The sequence below is a fragment of the Serinus canaria genome, chromosome 3 (genome assembly GCF_022539315.1).
Source record: "Serinus canaria isolate serCan28SL12 chromosome 3, serCan2020, whole genome shotgun sequence".
In the NCBI taxonomy this organism is placed as follows: domain Eukaryota; kingdom Metazoa; phylum Chordata; class Aves; order Passeriformes; family Fringillidae; genus Serinus; species Serinus canaria.
The window spans coordinates 72,248,148-72,269,439 of NC_066316.1; the positions used below are offsets into that span (position 1 = coordinate 72,248,148).

At 35.8% G+C, this 21,292-nt stretch overlaps 1 protein-coding gene across 2 annotated transcripts in view; it reads left to right on the forward strand.

Moving 5' to 3' along the window:
• The window catches only part of ASCC3 (activating signal cointegrator 1 complex subunit 3), a 252,139-nt gene that overhangs the window by 29,464 nt on the left and 201,383 nt on the right, over window positions 1-21,292 (forward strand). For both annotated transcript variants that reach the window (XM_030235642.2, XM_050973217.1), the window contains exons 5-8: window positions 10,447-10,567; window positions 13,334-13,541; window positions 14,301-14,442; window positions 15,006-15,131. In XM_030235642.2, the coding sequence (XP_030091502.2) occupies window positions 10,447-10,567; window positions 13,334-13,541; window positions 14,301-14,442; window positions 15,006-15,131 (597 nt within the window). The remainder of the gene's footprint in view (window positions 1-10,446; window positions 10,568-13,333; window positions 13,542-14,300; window positions 14,443-15,005; window positions 15,132-21,292) is intronic.

Sequence of the window (21,292 nt, forward strand, 5' to 3'; positions counted from 1 at the left end):
CTCAGAGCTCTTAAACACAGAGCAATTGTCTACTCCTTGTGAGATGTGTTTCAGGATGCTTTAAGTTACCTAATTGCTCCATTTGGACATGGCTGTTCAGTTTTCTGTAAGAGCTTTAAGCAGCTACTGAGAATCAGATGATTAGTATTTTTTCAATGAATATCCAATAGCCAGTTTTATGTAGGCCATGGCTAGACTACCTGCCCTCTTTAGTATGGAAATTTTCACAGGTTGTATTGATGTATATTGCATGCTTTCTGCTGCTGATACTATTTTTTCATTATTATTGAATCACTGTTCACTGGGTACCTTGTTTTTGCAGTATTAAATGAAGTCTGAAGTGATAGTTAAAATGTTATCTGAAAATCATATAAGTCACTTCAAAGGTTATAAATGGCTTATTTTTGGAAAGAAATGGAAGTACTTATCTGATTTCCAGAAGTGTTCATCATTTGCTCCTGGAGAAGAGCTCTTCAGCCAGCCCTTATTGTGGTTGTTACTAATCTACCCACAACCGTAAAGTTAGCTATAAGTTTAGGAAACTTATCTAGAATCCTTGTCTGAATGTTTACAAGTGGTTATGAATCTCTAGCTTAGGTATGAGAATAAGAGGCTTATGAGAAAACATGGAAGACCAGTATGTAGTAGGTTTTTTAAGTATCTGAAACATAATGAAGAAGAGGAAGTGCTCATAAAGAAGGCTTTTTTTTTTTAATAGTAAATTTTAATATTTTCTATTCTGTCATTATTTGTCTGTATTCTTCTGGAACTGATCTAGAATTTCATCTTCAAACCTCTTTGAAAGCAATGTGGCTTCTCTTTTGTCTTAGGACAATTTAGGTTTTTTGCCAAAGAACAATCCTGAAGTCAGACTAAATTTCTGTTGCAATTGTATTCCTTTCATATAACTGTTTACTAATTTGTGAGGTTTATCTCTTAATAACTCTTCACACACAAGTTTACTATAGAAATTGATATACAGTAGAAAAGTCAAACTGTTCTTATAATTGTTTCTTAGTTAAAATCAATAAGGAAGTGGAATAGCTCTTGTTGTGAGGCTCCTTTGAGATAACATTTCCAAAAGCTACAGTTTAACATTCATTCTGACTTAAAATGCTACTTTAAATGCTCATTGCTATGTGTATGCAGCACCACATGAAAACTTCGCATAAGATAATATATTGATTTACCTTAATCTTCATTTTTCTTAATGTACCACGAAATTATGACATTAGCTTTTAGTTTTGTGTGTGTGTACCCTCGCATGGCATATGATACTTTGATGTCAAAGCAACTTGTCTCATAAAACATGTTTGGTTTTAAGTGTCAAAGTGGCACTTCTTTTGTTCAGTATAATGACTTTCTAGCCCTAACAAATTAACATATCACAAAGCTTATTCTCCATTGCCTCATTCATAAAAGAGTATCCATTTAGGGAAAGTACAGGCATATGTGGATCACCCCTGTGGTGTTTTATCTTTATCTTATCATCAAAGCTTCCAACTTGGCATGAGACTGGCTTTTCAAGTGCATATTTTCTTTGTAATTTTATTAAAATTACCAAGAGTTTTATATTCAGTCAATAGAAAGCTCGTGTCTCATTATTCTTTACCATAGAGCTTATCTGCTCCCCTTTCATGTAGAGAAAATAATCCTTATTTTGGATACATTTTCCCCTTTTTCAGTTGTGGACTTCTTTTTTTAAATCCAGAAGTATACAGCTTTGTTGTTGTCCAAGGACTGTTGAAACCCCACAGATGATTGGAAACTTTTTCTTTTTATGAAAACAGAACCATGCTGTCTCCCTTCATAAAAAACCCAATTGAATGGCATTTGAGTGCTGTTTTTTAGGGATGGGACTTAAGAAAAGATGAAAGAGCCACAGAGAGACACAAGAAATGGTAGGCTTAATCCTGGTGCTGAGAGCTGTTCACTGTCCTTCCTGTCAATAACTTTTCCTCTTTCCTGTCAACTCTTTACTTCAGTTTGGTACTGAGAGAAAGTTTGTTGTATCTTTGAGCCAGTATGAGGCTTGATCTATTAATGATACCTTTTGAATCAGTTTCAATGCATTATTAAACTTAATGAGATCTTTTCTTAGAGCAAGCCAGTTTGTAACGGATGGAACTTTTCCCTTTTTATTTTATTTGATGCTGAGTTCTTCACACATCCACATAGAAACATAAGGAAATACGAGTTCTGTGAGAAACGCAGTCGGATGGCACCTGAAACATTAGGGCTCTCTAATTAACTAAGCACAGAATCTCTTTCCTCCAAATCATTTTATGAAAGGTGGGGAGGGGAAAACCCACACAGAAATCCCTAGCCCACAGCTGCTTGATCCATGGAAGTGGCAGGGCCAGGTTTGCTGCAGGGCTGGTTTCTGTTATGCCACTCCTGCCGCAATGCGAGTGCTGCAGCTCTGCAGGCTGAGCAGGAGCTTGTGCTGGTGCTGTGCTGGTGCTCACTGGTGCGTGCCAGTGCTGCGTGCTCCTGCTGCAGCCTCCCAGGGAATAAGGGCAGGAGGCACAAAGAGCAGTCAGTCATTCAGATCTGTCTCCACTGCTGGCCCTGAACTCTTCTGTCTCACTGTCAAAACTAGAAACTACTGAGGAGGCTTAACACTTGTTGGTTCACATGCTACTAAACACCCAGTGATGTGATAGCCCTGGTTACCTTGTAAAGCTAGGCTTTAAATTAATCTTCCATCTTCTGGAATATTTTTTTCTTTTTTTCTGCACACCCCTAAAACAGTATAAAATGCTGTTTCAGGCCAAAGCTTGCCTTTTTTCCTTCTCACCCACTCATGTGTATGCCTACCCAGAGTGCTGGAGTTTACAGCCTGGGGTTGGTGGTCATAGTCTGTTTTCCTGGGTAACCCTGTTGGGTCCAGCAGAGAATATTAAAATTCTGGCTTGACTATGCTAATTGGGATAAAACTAGCTTCTAGTATTAGGGTCCCATGCTGCTCTTCATCATTCACCTCTGTTAAGCAACATAAACCAACTCCTTGACTTATAGGTATTTTGCTTTACTCTGTCAGTATACATTGGGGTAGCGGATCCACCCTCAGCCAAGTCCTCCTTCTGAAATGGGCAGGTTTGGGAATTGCTGTCCTTTGAGATAACCTGCAGGTTTTAACCTTTTGCAGAATAGAATTCTGTGCTAACCACTGTCATTTTAGAAGTTTCTTAAACCCTCATCCCTAAAAAGAAAAACTAAATCAAATTGATTCTGATACAGAAATCACTTCCATAAATGTATGTTTTCTGATGGGTACTGTCAGAATTCCTTGCCCTTGTATCTACAAGTAGGAAAGGTTGCAAGTGCAGTGGTTATCCAGTTTCAGGACTTTTTTTCAACATCAAAAATAATTTAGAGCTTATCCCAGAATGCTTCCGAAGATAAACACTAGTTTAAGGAATCATGTAACAGTGAGATTTTCTACATTTCAGTTTGTCTTCAGGGTTTTCTTTTCATAAGGCAGGTCAGCACTCTGCTGTTTGTAGCTGCTGTTTGACATTATTTCTAATTGCCAAAGTCTTCAGGCTGAAGAAGCTGGTGGAAGTTGCTTTGTAGCTATGTATTTGAAATTTTCAAAATAAGTGTATCTGTCTAAGTTTCTAATTAGTCTCTGTTAAAATATTGATAATAGTGATACTGATCTCTTCAGTCTACTTATTTTCACATAAAAATATTAAGAAAATTTGCTATGATTTGTCATTTTGTGCTTTTCTCTTTCTCAGATATGGTAGGCAGTTTTAGGATTTGCACAAGGAGCTGGTGGAAGATTTTCATCAAATTCAAATTATGCTGTGACAGATTGTGCTATTTTTTATTATAAGACTAATAGTAAGGAATGATATATAATCAAAACTGATAGTCAAATAAATAGGTTTAGGTCTGTTTATCTATATTTACATACACTTTCAATCTGATAGTCTGTTTTTTTTAAGTCTTGTTATGAGAAAAGCATTTTTTTATTCCTTTAACTGATCAATTTCAGTGTTTTAACTATTGATTGCAACTTGATTTAAAAGAAGCCTTGAACCAGTAGGCTGAGTCTTCCAAGATGCTTTTTTTGATGTTTTAATACCATTTTTGAAGTTTTCCTTGCTGTGATTCTTATCTTTTTACTAGTGTAAATACTAGTTGGAGTAAAATTGTATAGTCATCTGTGGATACAGAAATGCATAAAAATAGAGCATAATCCCAATATGCTGAGGAGAGGTGGTATTTAAAAGAGTAATTGGCCATGTCTTTGTCCTACCTGTACTTCTGGACTAAAAACATGTCCCACACTGCAGACCTGATTCCCATCAGTTTTTGTTGGACTGCAATTGGAAAAGTAAACAAAAGTTGAATGTTGAGTAAGAATTTGTTACAACTTCATTATCTTTGTGCAGATGTCTTTCCCAATGAAAACTTTTTTATCAGCTTCCTTACTCAACCTTCTTCTATCATAGAAGTAAAATTCTAAATGTGTTGGGGGAATTCCTGCAATTTTACTGTTTTTTTTTTTTAATCTGCCTATTTCTAAATTTTGATTTTGTTAGTTATTTTCTTCTAATTGCCAACTGGTAGTAAAATCTAAAAATTTAAAACTAACTAACAGACAGATCTTCAGGAGTAACTTCATTCATCCTCTTGGAGCTGGTGTTTGATCCCACGGGAGGCTGAGAGCCAGGCGCTCCTGGTTCCTTAGAATATTTGCTGGTTCTGCCTTATCTGATTCCTGTGCTCTGAGAGATTGCCATGTGAGAGTCCTCCAACCTCTGTGTCCAGGAATAGCCATCAGAAAAGCATTGTGCATACACGTGGGTTATCAACAACTTAAGAGGGCTTGCAGTGTCTGGTTACTGTTCTGTTTGTTGTGAGACTGCTGCAGTTAAGCTGAGCTTGCCAAGTCTCCTAGGTGGTTTGTAGGGTTGGAAGATTATTTCTGTATAGAAGGACTAAATGTAATAGGTGTTTTATTCAAAAAAGCCAGGCTTTAAAAAAAGAAAAGCAGATCTTATATACTTAATATACTTATAATATATATATATATTATATATATATATATAATATATATATATATTATAAGTATATTATTAATTATATATAAACTATATATAATTATATACTTAATGTCTGTTATTAACAAGAATGGTAAGAAATCATGCTTTATCTGGCTTGTCTCATTTTAATCAACCTGTCAGAAACATGAAAAGACAAAACATCTGAGATTTGGTTTCAAACCAAATGTTCTTCTATAGTCTGTAGTTGTTAGAGGGGATGATAGTCTCTTCAGCACAGCAGTAATTAGCAATCAGTGTATATATTATATCCATAAAATTTGTGTTGATTTTTTTATATTAAATAAACCCTTTATCTTGAATGTCCTTGGATTTGTTACTGAATCTTTTTAAGTAGTATACTAGGTACTGTATCCAGACAGCTTTTCCAATAAGCCTGTAGCCCAAGAAAAATATTCTATTTACCCTATAATTTTTTTTAATGAAACAATCATTTCAGCTGCTTCAGAGCTAGTAGGACAGAATAAACTTGAGATCTTGCTATGGTGATTATTCTTCCACAGCTGTTTGAAAACAGTGCCTTGTAAAGCAATATCATCTGCAAACAAGCCACAAAATGCAGGGGTAGCAGATAATTGTGCAGGTGGGATTCTGTAACCAAAACCTGCTGTTAGGCTATAAAAGTACAGAGGACAACCACTGGTTGGCTGAATTTGGGTTTCTGTTTCATTTATTGCTGTAGAACTAAGACTCACGCGAGGTGCAAGGACTGTTCATAGTCTATTTTTGTGTGCACTTGTAAAACAAAATATTTTCTGAGATTTATAGGGCCCTTTCCCACCTCAGGGAAGATGTAGAAGTCAAGAAAATGCCCTTGTGATGGCAGATAGTTTATGATGTCAAAGTATTACGCACAGTTCCGTGCCTCATATTTGAGGACCTCTAAAGCTCCTTGTAAATTATACTTTATAGAATTGAAAAGGGAATAGTACCTATTTAACATTCAGAGTAAAATCTTGTTCCAGTCTTGAACATAAAGATGTACTTTTTTATGGCTGAGCCTTACTTGAAAAAATTTGCTATGTCATGTGTCTCATTGGGGTTCAACTCCTTTCTGGGAACTCTAGCAGATAGACTGCTGTCTGTATGAAAGACTCTTGTCTGCCTCCTTGCCTTTCCATAAAGCTAGCATATATTCCGGAGAAATCATTTGCCTGGGGACCTTGCCTCACCTTTCTAATGCAATATGACACATCTTGTCCTTTTGTTCCTACATTGATTACTCAATATGCTTTCTTCCAGATATTAAGCACATAAAATGAAATGTAAAAATCACTCCAAAAAAAAATCAGTGACCATATATCTCACTCATCTCTGTCTGCATGGTTAGGGAGTAGTAGCTGAAGTCATGTGGGACTTTAGTTGGTGAAGGCAGTCAGGGTTGCCTTTTGGGTACAATCTGTTACTGACTTCAAGGAGTGTGATAATTTGGCTGGGATTCAAGAAACTGCTGATTGACACACAGCCTCTCCATCTGTTGACCACTGTCTAGTTTATCTCATTATAACTTAATCGTCTATAAATATTTACCAGATTCCTTTGCCTGCTCTCAGGGTCTTGGACATTGTTTTGTCAGACTAGTACATGTAATAACATATCAAATCTGAAATGCTAGTGCCTACCCTGGTGGATTGGGTTTACATGGCCAAGCCTTGCTTGGGGGCTGCTTCGAGGGTGGCTTCTGTGAGAAGCTGCTAGAAGCTTCTCCCATGTCTGGCAGAGCCGAAGATGGATGTGCTCTGGATCAAGGTTAGGCAAGATAGAAATGGTGGTTATGTCTCTGTGATAACCTATCTAAGAAGATGAAAATTTATCATGCAGTTGGCTCCTGGCAGGGACCTGCAGACGCGTGGAGAGAGAAACCCATGCTGGAGCAGGTTTCCTGGTAGGACTGGTGACCCCATGGGGAACCCATGCTGGAGCAGCCTGTCCTTGAAAGACTGCACTTTTTGGAGGACTCACATAGCAGCAGTTTGAGGGGATCTGTTGCCTGTGGGATGGACTCACACTGGAGAAGTTCTTGGAGAACTGTCTCCCCTCGGAGGGACCCCACGGTGCAGCAGGAAAAGGACTGCTCCCCCTGAGCAGTGGGAGAAACTGCCGGTGCTGAACTGACCATATCCCCCATTCCTTGTCTCCCTACCGCTGGGGGAGGAGGTAGAGCTGGGAAGGACAGAGGGGTGGAGAGAAGTATTTTTATGGGCTTATTTTACTTCTCATTATCCTGCTCTGATTTTAATAGAAGTAAGCCTCCTGCATGTATGTGTTTTCGTAAGCATCAAAAAATGATAAAAATTGTACTTTAAAACAGCATCATTTTGTGATAGTTGTTAATGCCTTAATTAGAAAGCAATAGATTACTCCCAAAGCATGAACAAATATGAATATTAATAATTTTTTGATCTTGCAAGTTCTCAAGTTTAGTTATTTCTGGTCTTTGTAAACTTTTTCTAGCATTGTCAGTATGGCTACCCTCAGTGGCAGGTGGTGACAGATCCTGCTGTGTAACTTATTCTCTGTCTCTCAGTACTTCTGCTTGGCTTAGCTCTCAATCATTGTTTTCCACCCATGAGCTCTGGCAGGCTTCTGGTGAGCATGGGAGACATCTTGTCAATAGGAACAGGTCATTGCTTCTGATCTTCTATATTCTTTTGCTTTTCCCCTCATTCTTGAGCAATGAGCTTAGTTTGTCTTAGCTGTTTAAAATGTCCTGAAAGCCTCCTTTATATTCAGGAACAGCAAGGTTAATTAGGTGACCAAGGCAGCTCTCAAACTGCTAGTAGCAAATGAATATCTGTCCACCCATCAAGGAGAAAAATGGAGTGACATTCGCCACACAGGTGTTGCAGAGTCTGGCATGTAGTGTTGTATGGGTTTTGCTCTCTCTGACTGGTAGGATGTCCAGTTTCACCTTGGTGCTCTTCCATTGAGCCCCTGTCTCACTGGGGTGGAGTCTTTGCTTCATGATGCCTGACCATGAAGTAGAATGTATTGTGTAACATTGCTGCTTCTTTGTGAGGTTCTGCTGTTCTCACTGGGCAAAGAGTATGATAGGGATGGTTTTTGTTTCAGAATAGATTGGGAAAACAGGAGAGGGAAAACATTGTCCCATTCAAAAAAAAGGATACCATCAAATACCATCTTTTCTGACTGATGGTTTTCAAGATTGTTCTTAACAACTTCAGTGAGAGAGATGTTTTGGAATCCTGTGCAGAGATAGAGATCTGCATTGGATGTTTTGGAGCTGGTGTGTTATTTGTCTTCTGATGGTGATGGTGGTGGTGTGAGTTTGAGTTTGGGCATTTTGGGGGAGTAACATGCTAAGTCAGAATGTGCTTACATTGGTTCTGCTGCCTTGATGAGAAATTAGTGTTTGAGCCCAGATCTGGTTGCATCGAAAGAATTTCATTTCCCCTGTTGCTGGTATTTCACAACCAAGAATTCATAAGCTAAGTTGAGACAAGTTTGTGTTCACTTCTTTATGCAATTAAGCTATTTGAAATACACTTATTTTTTTGCTGCTTCAGTGATTATTTTTCCCTCCCTCTCTTAAGTATTTGACCCTGGAAAATACCTCCTCAAATTTACCAGTACGAAATTGCCACTTTCTTTAAAAATGTAAGAACAAAGTCATCTTAGAGCTTCAGATAATATTAGTTAAAATGTGTCTGTAAAATGACAGTAACAAGCTATGCAAAATAGAAGAATTACTGATCAGTGCTAGTGAAGGCTGGATAAAGGGAAATCCATCATAGCTTGAGATCCCGGACAGCAGAATTGATGTCTGATCAGCAGTTCCCTGTTCTATATTTTTGTAGTTTGTCAGTTTTGAAAATCTTCTATTTGTCCACATTTATTGAATTCTTTTATTTTCTAGAGACTGCTTCTCCAGCTTGCCATCACTGGTTACTCTAATGAAAGAAATACAAGACTTTATACCATCAGCTCTTAGTTCGTAGTCTCTGCAAAGTGCACCATCACTGTACTAATTTGCAGAAACCTTATGTTTTCCTAGAAACCCCTGAGGGCCTGGAGTGACACTTCTTTCTTTTTTCCCCCTTCCTTATTTTTAAGTGACAGCTTGTATTATGAAGTACAGATTGGCCTGAAAAAAGGGATCATTGATTTGATGCCATTGGCACTGTTCAGAATTTTGCAAATACGTGAAGAGGCAACATAAAGTTATTTCAAGGTATTCCCCAAGGACAGTAGTCATAGAGAGCCACAGAAAAATTCTTTGTTAAGGAGTTGGCAAAATAAATACAGGACAGTAAGAAACCTCTCTCTCCTTTTATAGTTAGAACAGAAATGCTTAAATCCTACAGTGCCAAAGTCTTACACTTTCATAGAACATCATATCAAAGTACATTATACATTTTATTCTTACCAGATTCCTAAAGTTATGTGGATAATATTAGAAGCAAATTCAAAAAGCACTAAGGAGAAACTGCACTGTTTTCTTTTTTGGAAATAGAAAAAAATTGAGAAAAAATTGTTTTGAGCAGTATTAAAAATCAAGAATGGTTTTGAGTAACTAACTGCTTACTGTAATGCTTTGATTTTTGACAAAATAATTGTAGATAAGATAGAGATGAAAGTAATTTTAATGTTTAGGAGTCTTTTTCATTAAAACAAAGTATTATATGGAAAATGGGACTTTTAATAAGGAACTGTATTTGTCTAACCTGCTACAAGAGAATCATTTGAGTAGGAATATCATTGGGTCAAAATACCCCTAACTGGTTCAGAATCCTCTTCTGGTGTGCATCACTTACCTTATGTGTTCAAGTTACACACAGGATTATATGTCCAGGTACTGAAGTCAGTAGTAGTGTCATCTTAAATGTTTCATCATATTCCTGCTGTACTCCACATCTATGATATTTTTTTGGTAGGATGAGCCTTTGAAAATGCAGTAGGCTACACCTCCTGTTGACCAGAAAGGGAATGACTTCCTACATACCTGACTTTCATGAGAAATCATTGGTTTTCTTGATTCATCTACATAAATTATGGAGAAGTAAATTTACAGCACATATAAATAATCATTAAGACATGTAAAGTTTAGTATTGAGGAGAGTTAAATTTTATATAAGAATCCCCAAGAGAAAGTTAGTTTTACTTAATATACAAAATTCACAAATTTTGAAATATTTCCAGCTGAAAACTTTCTGTAAGTCTCCCTTTTTGTAATAGAGAATGTGGTATTAGAAATTATACCCTTTGGACTGAATTACTGGGAGGTGAAATTCATTAATTTGTTGGATATTGTCAACAGATAGGATGTTGCCAAGGATAGAAATATTGCAGTCCTATTTAAAATTTTATGTACATTAGGATATGACTTATGACTTTATTTTCTTTGTAGTTATTTGAACTGCTGGGCCCTGAAGGTTTTGAACTCATAGAGAAACTCCTACAGAACAGATCTCTGATTCTGGAAAGATCTTTGACTTGTCCAAATGATAACAGGTTCCAGGCTCTTCAAGGTAAGTGACTACAAAATTTTTGTTCCAAATCAGCTAAAAAGTAGGTTTCTAACTGTTGTTTTATTTCCAACAGTATAATTAAACAAAAAAAAACCAAAAAATCCCAGGAGGCAATGTAGGAGTGTATTTCTGGGCTTAAGCAAAGAAAGTCTGATTATACAGAGTAAACAAATATAGATTGCATATATTTATTTCGTTTTCAACTGCCTGTGGCCATGTGCAAATTTTGAATGTATTAACAGTTGCACTTTTCCTGTTTTAATGGATTACTCTGGAAATAATCTGATCTTCTATTGGTCCTCATTTGCTTTCCTTCTTCCTCTCTACTTTGTACTATCATCTGATGTAGGCCTTGGGGAAGAAAAGCACAGTTGCAACCACTTCTGAAAACAATAGAGTCAAACTTAAGTGTGAATAAGTGAGAGGGTGAAAAAAAGTAATTCAGGTTTTGTACTGTCATTTTTGCTTTTATAAGTTAATATATCTGCACTAAGTAATTATTTTAAAAAAAGTTTTACAGATCACTGTTTTAAAACAAGTATTATAACTTTCTTCTCTGACAAAAATAAATCTGATAGCATATGGGTTGTGACTTGGGATAAGTCTTACATGGATGTAGCACCATGAAGCCCATTGCATGTTCACAGTATATGGAGTTAGAAAAAAGTGAATAGAGCCAGTAATGGTGGACTTAGGTATCTCCACAACAATTTCAAAATGCAAGTGACCCCTTTTTAATGTTTGTCTTCCATGAAAGACATAAGCAAGTGTTTAGAAGTTCATCTCTTGCTGTGCTAAAGGTTAGTCTAAACTCATCAGAACAACTCTTAGTTTTACCTCTTCCCTGTCATGATTTCAAAGATGAATGTCTTGCTATATGACAAGGCTTTCTGTCCTGATAAATTTCCCTTCTTAGGTCATCAAATAAAAAATTGAAATACATTCAGTAGAAATTGAATTAATACATTTTTCTCCTATATACAGAGTGTAATTACAGGAGTATTTTCTTCTCACTTAGCAGAATTAGTATTTTGGAAGCTTTTATGAAATTGCTCTTCATTATGCCATCAGTAAAATCTATCACAGTAATTTCTGCTAGAATGTGGAGGAAGAATATTTTCAATGTTATGTTTTTCAGACAATAGAAAAGCATTAACTGATTTATCTCTTTCTTCACTGATGGGAGAATTCTTCTTTAACTGTGGTGAAAAAGTCAGTGATATTCAGGGTATTTTCTCTGAGACTGAAGATGCTCTTGGCCCTGAGTTCAGAATTTCAATTTTAATAAGGTTTTATTCTTTTTAAGTTGATCAAAATGGTATTTTTAACGGGGAAGTCTTATCTTTCCAAAATTTCACCTGGGGAAGGGACTAATTTCTGTCTGGAGAAATTTAGTCAATTTTGAGTAATTTTTGCCTTTAAAAATTAGCACAAGTCAAGGAACTGTACATGTACTGCTTTTTATACCATGCTGTGTTATTTGACTATTTCTTATGTAATTTACTTCCACGGCAGTACAGGTGATTGTTGTGTTTATCAGACAAATCAAGCAACATTTCTTTGCCCTGGTGTGTTCAGTCTGAACTAAATTTGGTCAGGAAATTGTGCCCTTCTAATACAAGAGAGAGAGAGAGAGAGAGAGAGTTAAAAGCTGCAGACATGATGGTATTAATGTGGACATTCTGACAGTTTATTAGAATTTTTTCAATGCTCTTCAACGAGTTATTGTTGCCTTATCCAGTATGCATGCTGTGAGATGTAGGAGTTTCACTGTTGCTGTAGGTAAAAACTAAGCAGCACAAATTGTTCAAAATGTCAGTCAAGTGGGTTTATTTGATGAAAAAAGGTTTTCAAGTTTTTCGCTTCAGAGTTTGGCTGTAGAAGTACATATGAAACATAACTGAGTTAAGTATTTAATATTCAGTCAAACCTATATAAACTAATAATCTGTTTGCAGAATTTTGAAAAATGACATTTAAAACCACCAATATTGTTAAAATGAAAACAAAATAATTCTATCCCAGCCTGTCATATATAAAATACTTGCTTGTGTCTTCAGTTTTGGCCAGTACTGATCTCAGAAATGTGAATGTAACTGAGCTTTTTTGGGTTCCCTGCTCCCCTGGATTTATTGTTTACTGAAATTGTTCTGTGGTTATGATTATTCTTGATAATCCTGCTGCTTATCTACGTAAAAGAAAGGAGTCCTTGTGATTGTATAGAGTAGGATATATTTCCTCACTTGTTCAGGGAAATTGCATTGTGAGTATGCTTTCAATACTGTCATGTTATCTAGTATATATACACTAATTGTTATGTGAAGAGGCTGTTACAAAAAAAAGATCACCCTGTTTAATCTGTTGTCACACCATCCTGCTTATCAGTGCATGTATGTAATAGCAGTGATAAGAGGTAAAGTGGCACTTGCAATGTAGATGAAGTTGTTATAAATACAGAAAACAAAAAATGTCCTTCCTTTTGCTGCTAGTCCATCCCCTTGCTTTGGGATTTAGTGTATTTTAGATGTCCTGCCTTTGGGACATGACCTGGTGGTACTTCTAGATGTCTTGAGCCCAACTGCTGCATAGTCTGCATAAAGCTCAACTATTTTTAAGCACACAGTTCATTCACACACAGGCACACACAAATCCCCCAAAACAAGCATGAAACCAGACATCAAATCCCCCAAACCTTTAGAATGAAACTGGGGGGGAATGAAATGGAATCCTGTACTTATGGAGATGCATGTCTGTTATCATATTTCAGAACAGTGCAAGAAGTTTATAGGAGAAAATGCTAAACCAAATTATGGTTGTCAAGTCACAATTCAGTCTGAGCAAGAAAAGTTGTTAATGAAGCAATATCGTCGGGAAGAAAAACGAAATGCCAGAAAAGAAAAACAAGCTGTGGAAGATGGAGAAGGTTCTGGAGAAGGACAAATGTGCTTTGATCCCAAAGAGCTGCGGATGCAAAGGTAATAAATCCCAAAAGTTGAGAAATGCTTCTGTTGTAATTGCTGCTTCAACATATCATAACAGTTTATTTTCTTTTAGCTTGCTTTGGTGATTAGGTGATTCTGACTTCAAGTCACGTTTTATTACAGGCGTAGAATTTTTTTTAATATGAAAACCTAATTTTCAGGAAAGAAAGCAGTGATTTGCTTAATGAGAATCTTCTTGATCTCATCTCTGTGGGCTGGAATTGCAGATTAGTTGGGTAGGCTATCTTTCTTGGTTCCTGTATGCACACTACTTGCTTAGGATTTATGAAGTCTGTACTAAATCTATCAGAACTATCTTTCTTTTTCTCTCTCAAGATTAATGGGTACTATTTTCCAAGCTGACAGCTAGAAGGTAGTGGGAGGAGTAGAGGAGGGAAGAGAATAAGGAGCAAATAAGCTGTTGTATTTTGTATTGAGAAAAATATAGTGAGACTGGTATCTAACTGTGAAATCATGTTGCTGTGTTGCTTAAAAAGAGTCAAAACTGATTTTAGGAAAGCCTTGCACTTGTTGGAGTGAGCTTCTGAATTTTATCTAAACCGTGTGTTTTAAGGTTTTGGTCTAAGTAGTGCCAGAGAATAACACTGTAAAATTTTTTTCTTTCATTCCCTCAAATATTGCTCTGACCATGTTCATATATATACATATATATATATATATATATACCATGTTCAGTTTTTGTGATGGCAGTGTGAAATGGGCAGAATTACTGCAGGTATTTTCTGCTCACAGAGAACTAGCGCTTCTGAATGCTCGGAGTATGCCAGTCCTAGGTAGACAGAGAGAGGTGAGCGTCGAAAAAATTCATTATCCACATGTCTATGATTCCCGAGCTGAAGCTATGAAAACATCAGCATTCATTGGGGGTGCAAAGGTATGTTGGTGCATGACCCTTCTTGAACAGTACATCTTTCCCCATGAGTAATGTGCAGCAGGATTCCCTTTGTTTCCTTAGTCTCCTCCTTCATGGAATCCGATGTATGAACCAGTGCTTCTTTGCAGAGGGTTTTAAATGCTTTGATATATTCTATTTTTATTTCCACTCTGGAAGAAGTGATATAATTTTCAACTGATGTATTTGCTTTTATTTCTAGGGTCAGTTAAATTCTTAAGATACGGTTTTTCTTTCTTTTGAATACCTTTGAATTGACTTTAACAAAATAAATGCTTTATGAAATTCTAAACCTAATGCATTCTGAAATTTAATAAAACAGAATTATCTTTTTTGGGGTTTTGGGACTATTTTCTGAGTAGTAAAACTGATTCTTTTCCATTTGAGGGGTTCAGTTCTATCTATAAAAAGGATGAGTGAGATTTGCTTTTGGTTTGGATTCATTTTTTGGAGAAAAGTGATAAAGCATTGTTCAAAGTGAGTTATGCGTAATGACGCTTTCTGTTTTCATACTTATAATTAATTTTCCTATAATACACTTTTAGGTGTTCTTACCAGAGTCAGTTCAGAGAGAAAATAATAAAATGTATGAAGAGGTGAAGATCCCCCATAGTGAACCAATGCCTATTGGTATTGAAGAGAAAATTGTTTATATCAAAGACTTAGATGAGGTGAGTACATTTCAAAGTTATTAAATTAGTTTTCACTTTGCATTACCAAAATTTAACTGGAAACGTTGCCAGTTTTTCCAGTGATATGTGATAGGTAAATGCAGGCAGTCAATTTCTTCGCTACTAATTTGAAGAATATTTTTGGGGGAACATAGTTCAGTAATATAATCCCTTTTATGTTGACTCAGATTCAAGGAATTGCTGATCTGAACTACTTGTTCATGAGTTGCAGTTCTCCATTCCTTTGGCATTACATTTTCAGTTATTTATGGTTTTGAGCTGTGATCTGAATCAATGAAATGAAAGTATTACAGTGATTCTGTTCTCTTCTGAAGATCACAGGAGAAAGTGAGCCTGAGCTTCTGTACCTTGACCTGTACAGGTTAGCCTCTGACTTCACAGCACTATTCTGCACCATTCTTACTGATGCTGTTCAGGGGTGTTGAATATGGTGTTATCGACTGTGTGGGGTGCAAAGCTATCTCAAAATGTGCTTTGATGATAGAAAATAAAGTGCAGAGAGGAAAAAAGTGGATAAAACAAATGTTAACATTTCGACTTTTACTGATTTAAAATGGGGAAAAAGCTGAGGTAAGGGAACTAAATTTCTTGTTTGTTATTTACCATCTAGAACTTGCAGTACTCCATCGCAGGTACCTTTTTACTCGTTGTATATGTCAAATCTATTGAAAAGTGGAAGATTTGGTATTGATTTGAACAGAGACATAAAAGCAAGCTCTGTGTACTGAGGTTTTATGTCTCTTGGTTCTGCAGCATATAACATGGATACATTTTTTCCACATTTTATCTCTCTGGGAAAGCAGGAAATGAGAATATATGCAGGGCACTTTATTGGGATTCTGAATAAAGATTTAACTCTTTCAAAACAGAATACAGTTTTAGAATCTGAATCTATTCTTTTCTGCTTAGGTGACAGTCCCTAATGTTGTGTTTATGAATTGACTGACAGCCCTTAACCAGATTGAAAAATACAGAAACTGCAGCTATTGTCATTTTATATGACAGTTTTCAGCATGACAACTTTCTGCAGTAAAATGTCTTTCTCCTAAGCTAAATACTACCTACTAATCTGTAAACTTTTTGGAAGAAGTACCAATATTTTAAAAGGCAGTAAGTGGTTTCAGAAAAAATATGGTTCAGACAGAAAAATACCTATCTAAAAGGAATAGTTCGCTGATTTTTGCACATATAATATTTAAAATAAATGTTAAAAAATTCATCAGTTATGCAAATTTAATAAATAATTGTCTTTTGTAGATTGTGTGTCATCAAGAGGTCTGTTTTTCAGTTTTACAGTGAAATTTTGAAATAGAAACAATCTTCTTCAGAACTTTATTCTTTGATATGATTCTTATTACATGAGATCAAATAGATGTGTCAACAACAAAACCAATTTTGATTGTTTGAGCACACATGTATGTAATTCCTGCCCCCAACTTCAGTATTGATTTGCAACAACAGATGCCAATTTTATGAAGTTTGTCCTGCTGCAGGATTTCTCAGCTCCTTGATTCCACTAATGAGACTCATAGATTTGAAATTTGTTAAATAGGAATTTTTTATCAAGGAGCTAAAAGAGGCTGGAGCTCTCAATGCGTAAGTTAAAACCTACTTTGTCAGGATGTATCTTTGTTAGGGCAAAATTATTTTCCTTTTTGATTTTTCTCCATGGCTGTTTTAAGTCTCTAAGCTCAGGAACACCTTGGTTGGTGTTTCAAATTTTTGCCAATTAACTGGAGTCAGTTTAGAGAGCATGAAGATTTTCTGTCACTATGTTTTATTTTGGATTAAGTAGTGTAAGCAAAAGCAGAAAAATAATGATTTTCAGGTGTTTCCCTAGCATGTATAGGTGCTCATAAAATAGCTCTGTTGTATCTCTGTATGGATATTTTTGCAAGATTATCTAAAATTTGAGTAGGTGGTCAAGGAGTAGAGATGGCAGTAAATACAACTGGATATTTCATGACTAGGAATTTATAAGGGCATCATGAGGAAGTTGACAGTTCAGCTGCTGTTGATTACTATGAGGTGCCATTAGTGGTAGGGTTTTGGTGTAAGACATTTAGTCTAGACATAAAGGTACTCAGCCTATTTAACAAATCAATACACATGTAACCCATAATCCACAGGGGAAAAAAGGCACAGAACAACCAAGCCATTCATTGTTGCTGGGGTTTTGAGTATTATATATTGAGCTTTATAAGCACTTGCTATTCTCTGGGGAAATCCTTATGGCAGTAAAAATTATAAATATTCTTCTTCCCTTTCTTTTTAGTCTGTATGTTTTGGTTTGTGCAAAAATAATTTTAAGAGCTCTCTATTTGTTTCTCATGAGCTATGTGATTTTGATCACGTTGTCAGCAGTTTGGGGAGAGTATTTGACTGTGTAACATTTTTTGCAGCATACACCATTGCATTTCAGCTTCAAAACTCCTAAGGTCAGAACTGAATTCATAAGGAGTTCATTTATATTTTGAGCTGTTGGTCAGAAGTTAAAGCTCTGCATCATATAAGTTGGAAGTAATCTTGCATTTAAAATGATTTAAAATATTAGTTAAGATTTAGATTTTCTTATTTCCTATAAACACAGGTTGAGAAGAGATGAGAGAAATGTATTCCTCTAGACACTAATTCTAACAAACCGCATTTTAAACTTGTATATGTTTATCTTTTTTAATACTTTTTTATGTGAAAGCATAAGGCAAAATGGCAAAACCTCTACGAACCAACACCAAAGGCAGCAGCAATGCCCTAAAGCAGGACAGATATTAACACATGGTTCTTTTTGAAAAGGATTGGCAGTGTAGCCAGGGTGCATCTGCCACTGCAGTCCACAATGAAGAAATAATACATTTAAGCTAGTTTTAGTACTATGTTATCTGAAATCATATGGCTGGTATTTTCAAGGTAAATATTTACTTTAGTTAGGGTCTCCTTGCAAAGGGTCAGAGTTTTCCTAAAAAGTTTATGACTTCATGATTTGTGAAATCACTGCCTGAAAGAACGCAGGTGCTAAGATGAAACTCGAACTGACAAAGGTCCAAATTTTTACAGCTACCATTCCTACATAATCCCATTATGCACTGCAAATATGAGACCAGGAGTGACCAACCCTGCACATTTTGGCAGCCATAAAAACATTCCATAGCATGTCATAAACAGCTGGCTTCAGCACTCTCCTGCTTTCTGTGGTGCTCCTTTTTCAGCCTTGCTTCCTGCCTTTCTCCATTGTGATCTGAACTGCTGTGCCACTTCCCCCAGCAATCTCACTCCACCTGTGCTGTCTCATGTTGTTCATTTCCTACCTGTGTTGGATTGGGAGCAGGAGCTGGTGGCACAGAGGGAGCTGTGCTGCTGCTATGGAATGTCACTGGTGTTCAGAGGTGGAAGGGTGCAGTGTGTCCTGTGGAAGGAGTTGCAAAGGGCTCTTACAGAAAGGCAACAAATCCCATCCCCAGCCCATTTTGTAGATACCTGTTTTTCTTGACATTTATTATTTCTCAGAGAACTGTGGTTTTATCACTGTTCAAGCACAGGTGGTTCATAAGTAGCTGATCAGTCACACCAGTTAAATCTAAATTATTATGGTTCTACTCTTTGTATAAGTGATGTGCCAGCTTTGTTGTTTCAATAATAAGAATTTAAAACATTGGGAAATCACAAGCTTAGCTTTATTATCTTTGCTCAGTTGACATGTAGCTTGACCATTAGTGAAATATATTTTTTGTATTTATTGTAAAGGTGGTTTTGTGCCAGGCTTTTTGCCAGATAAATGTACCTTTAAAGTCATAAACTCAGGCCAGGGAAAGTTACTCTTCAAGATTGTGAAAACATGCTTTATCTAAAAAATTGCTGATCGTGAAAAATTACTTCAGCTTTTTACCTAAAGTGGGTGTTCAGGGTAGGATTTATTTCTTTTCTTCATGTTATTTCCATTTCCTTTTGCTAGCGCTGCTTAATGATCTAAATAAGAAAGGTATTTTTTTTCTCTCTGCATTATGTGAAGGAATCATTACAAAATCAATATGCTCTCTTTTCCTGTAATGTTTTCTTGTTTTTAGAATTGTACAAGGTAAGTCCACTGAATTAAAGTATGCGTGGTTTTGGATAAATTACACTTTGAACATCTAGAATATTGGATCATTAATTCCAAAGTTGATCTTAGTACATATTTCAGTTGCTTATTTTCCAAACAGCAATTGATGGTTGAACCATAAAGAATAATTTAAAAAAATATTTTGCATTTATTGAAATCTTGTCATTTATCCAATGAATTATACTCAGAAATTGCTCTGAGGAGAGTTTAGAAGTTCTGTAATCATTATACCCAACTTAAGACAAGGAAAACCATGTCTGTCAAAGTACAATTGCTTTAATAGCTGGTAGTGTATATTAGGGATTGCACTTGGTCTTCATATTTCAGGGGAGGGAGTCCAAAGAGGGTTGAATATGTGCAATACCAAGTGAAGAAAAATATTGGAGTTAAGGTTCAACACTGATGATGATCTTAAAGCCGACAAGTTCTGGCTTAATTTACTTCAATATGTGAGTTATTGGTATTTTAGGATTTTTTTAGAATTTCAGATACTATATGTAAAATTTCTACACCAAATTGTTTGATTATTACACTTACCCTTAAATGAAGCTTTTAGGCATTGTTTCATTAAAATTCTAGGAATAAATATTACTGCTTTGGCTAAAAGCAAGCAAAAATATGTGCTTCATGCTGAAACAGCAGTTTATTGTCCATCTTGTATAAAATGATCATATTTTCCATTAAGAAAATTCTGTTTCCTAGTAGAAACAGTTTATTAACTCTTCATCAAAAAGATCTGTTGCTATGATGTGCCAGCTGTAAAGTGGTGTTCTCATTTTAAAATTTACCTGTAATCTTACATTGCAGAAATGCAAACGCTCTCTGTGACTTGCTACTAATTCACCTTTGAAAGACACTTGCTGTGCTTGAATATAATTTATTGCATGTAATATTTTTAAACATGTACCTTACTTGACTGCAGCTTTCACTGCAGATAAATGTGACTATATGATTTCCTGAATGCTAGGAAGTTCTTTTTTCTTTCAGCAATGGAGAACATTTTCCCGTTATGATAAATCAAAAAGTATTTTGAAAAAAACCAAACAAGCCTTACTTTATTGATATAGCTTTTAATACTAGAAATGGTACTATAACATTTTTCTGGATTCATAAAACCTTTCTACTATTCTAATATGCCTTTGTCAGTAAGATGAGGTTTTTTGTTCAAGAGGATCACTGATTTTAACAAGTGCCAGATTCATAACCTTATTTTTTGTAAAAGCCTTTAAGAAAAAAAAAACAATTTAGTTTAGAGGGAAAAACCTGATATGATCATGTCAAATAGATTTGATACTGTATTTGAAATACAGGTACATTGCAGGGATAGCAAGGCTTTATGAATGTTATGGTACAACTTTTAATTAATTGCATAATGAAATGTGAACGTCTGGGCTCCTTGATTTAACATGACAAGTGGGTGTCTCAGCTTCAGTGAGGCAGAGTTCTTAGGAGCACAGCTTGGGAGGATCAGCAATTATGACCACTCTCCAATAACCAGGAGTTAGACCAGCTGAAAACTTAACACCAGTGGAGAAGATTAGTAATGAAGTAGGTATATATAAAGGAATAAATATGTGATTAAGAAATGCTTTACAGGTGGATAATTTTGTCCAATAGTTTGAGATTATTGTTCCAAACATAGTTCTACCCATATCTATGTTCTCCTAATAGGAGAGTATTTTTTCATATCTGGAGTCTGTATCAAATTATATAAAGCAGGTTTCCTAGAACATCAGAATAAGAACTTGAGCTAGTGCTTTAACAAGAGAGAAAAGAATAAACTATCTCAACAGAGCTGTACTGACCATAAAGATTTTCTCTTTTAAAGTAATGATAGTAAAAGACAAAAAAAAAAAAAAAAAAGGAATTGTCTTATATTTTCCATAATTATTGTTTTAATTTTTGAAATGCTTGTCAGTAAGGACTGTAGTTTGCCTTTAAAATTTGAAAACTGTGATTTTTGACTCACCAAAAAGCTGTTTGATACTATAACAGTTTTTGAGGGGAGCTATCTCTTAATGCAGAAAAAGAAATTGAAACTATT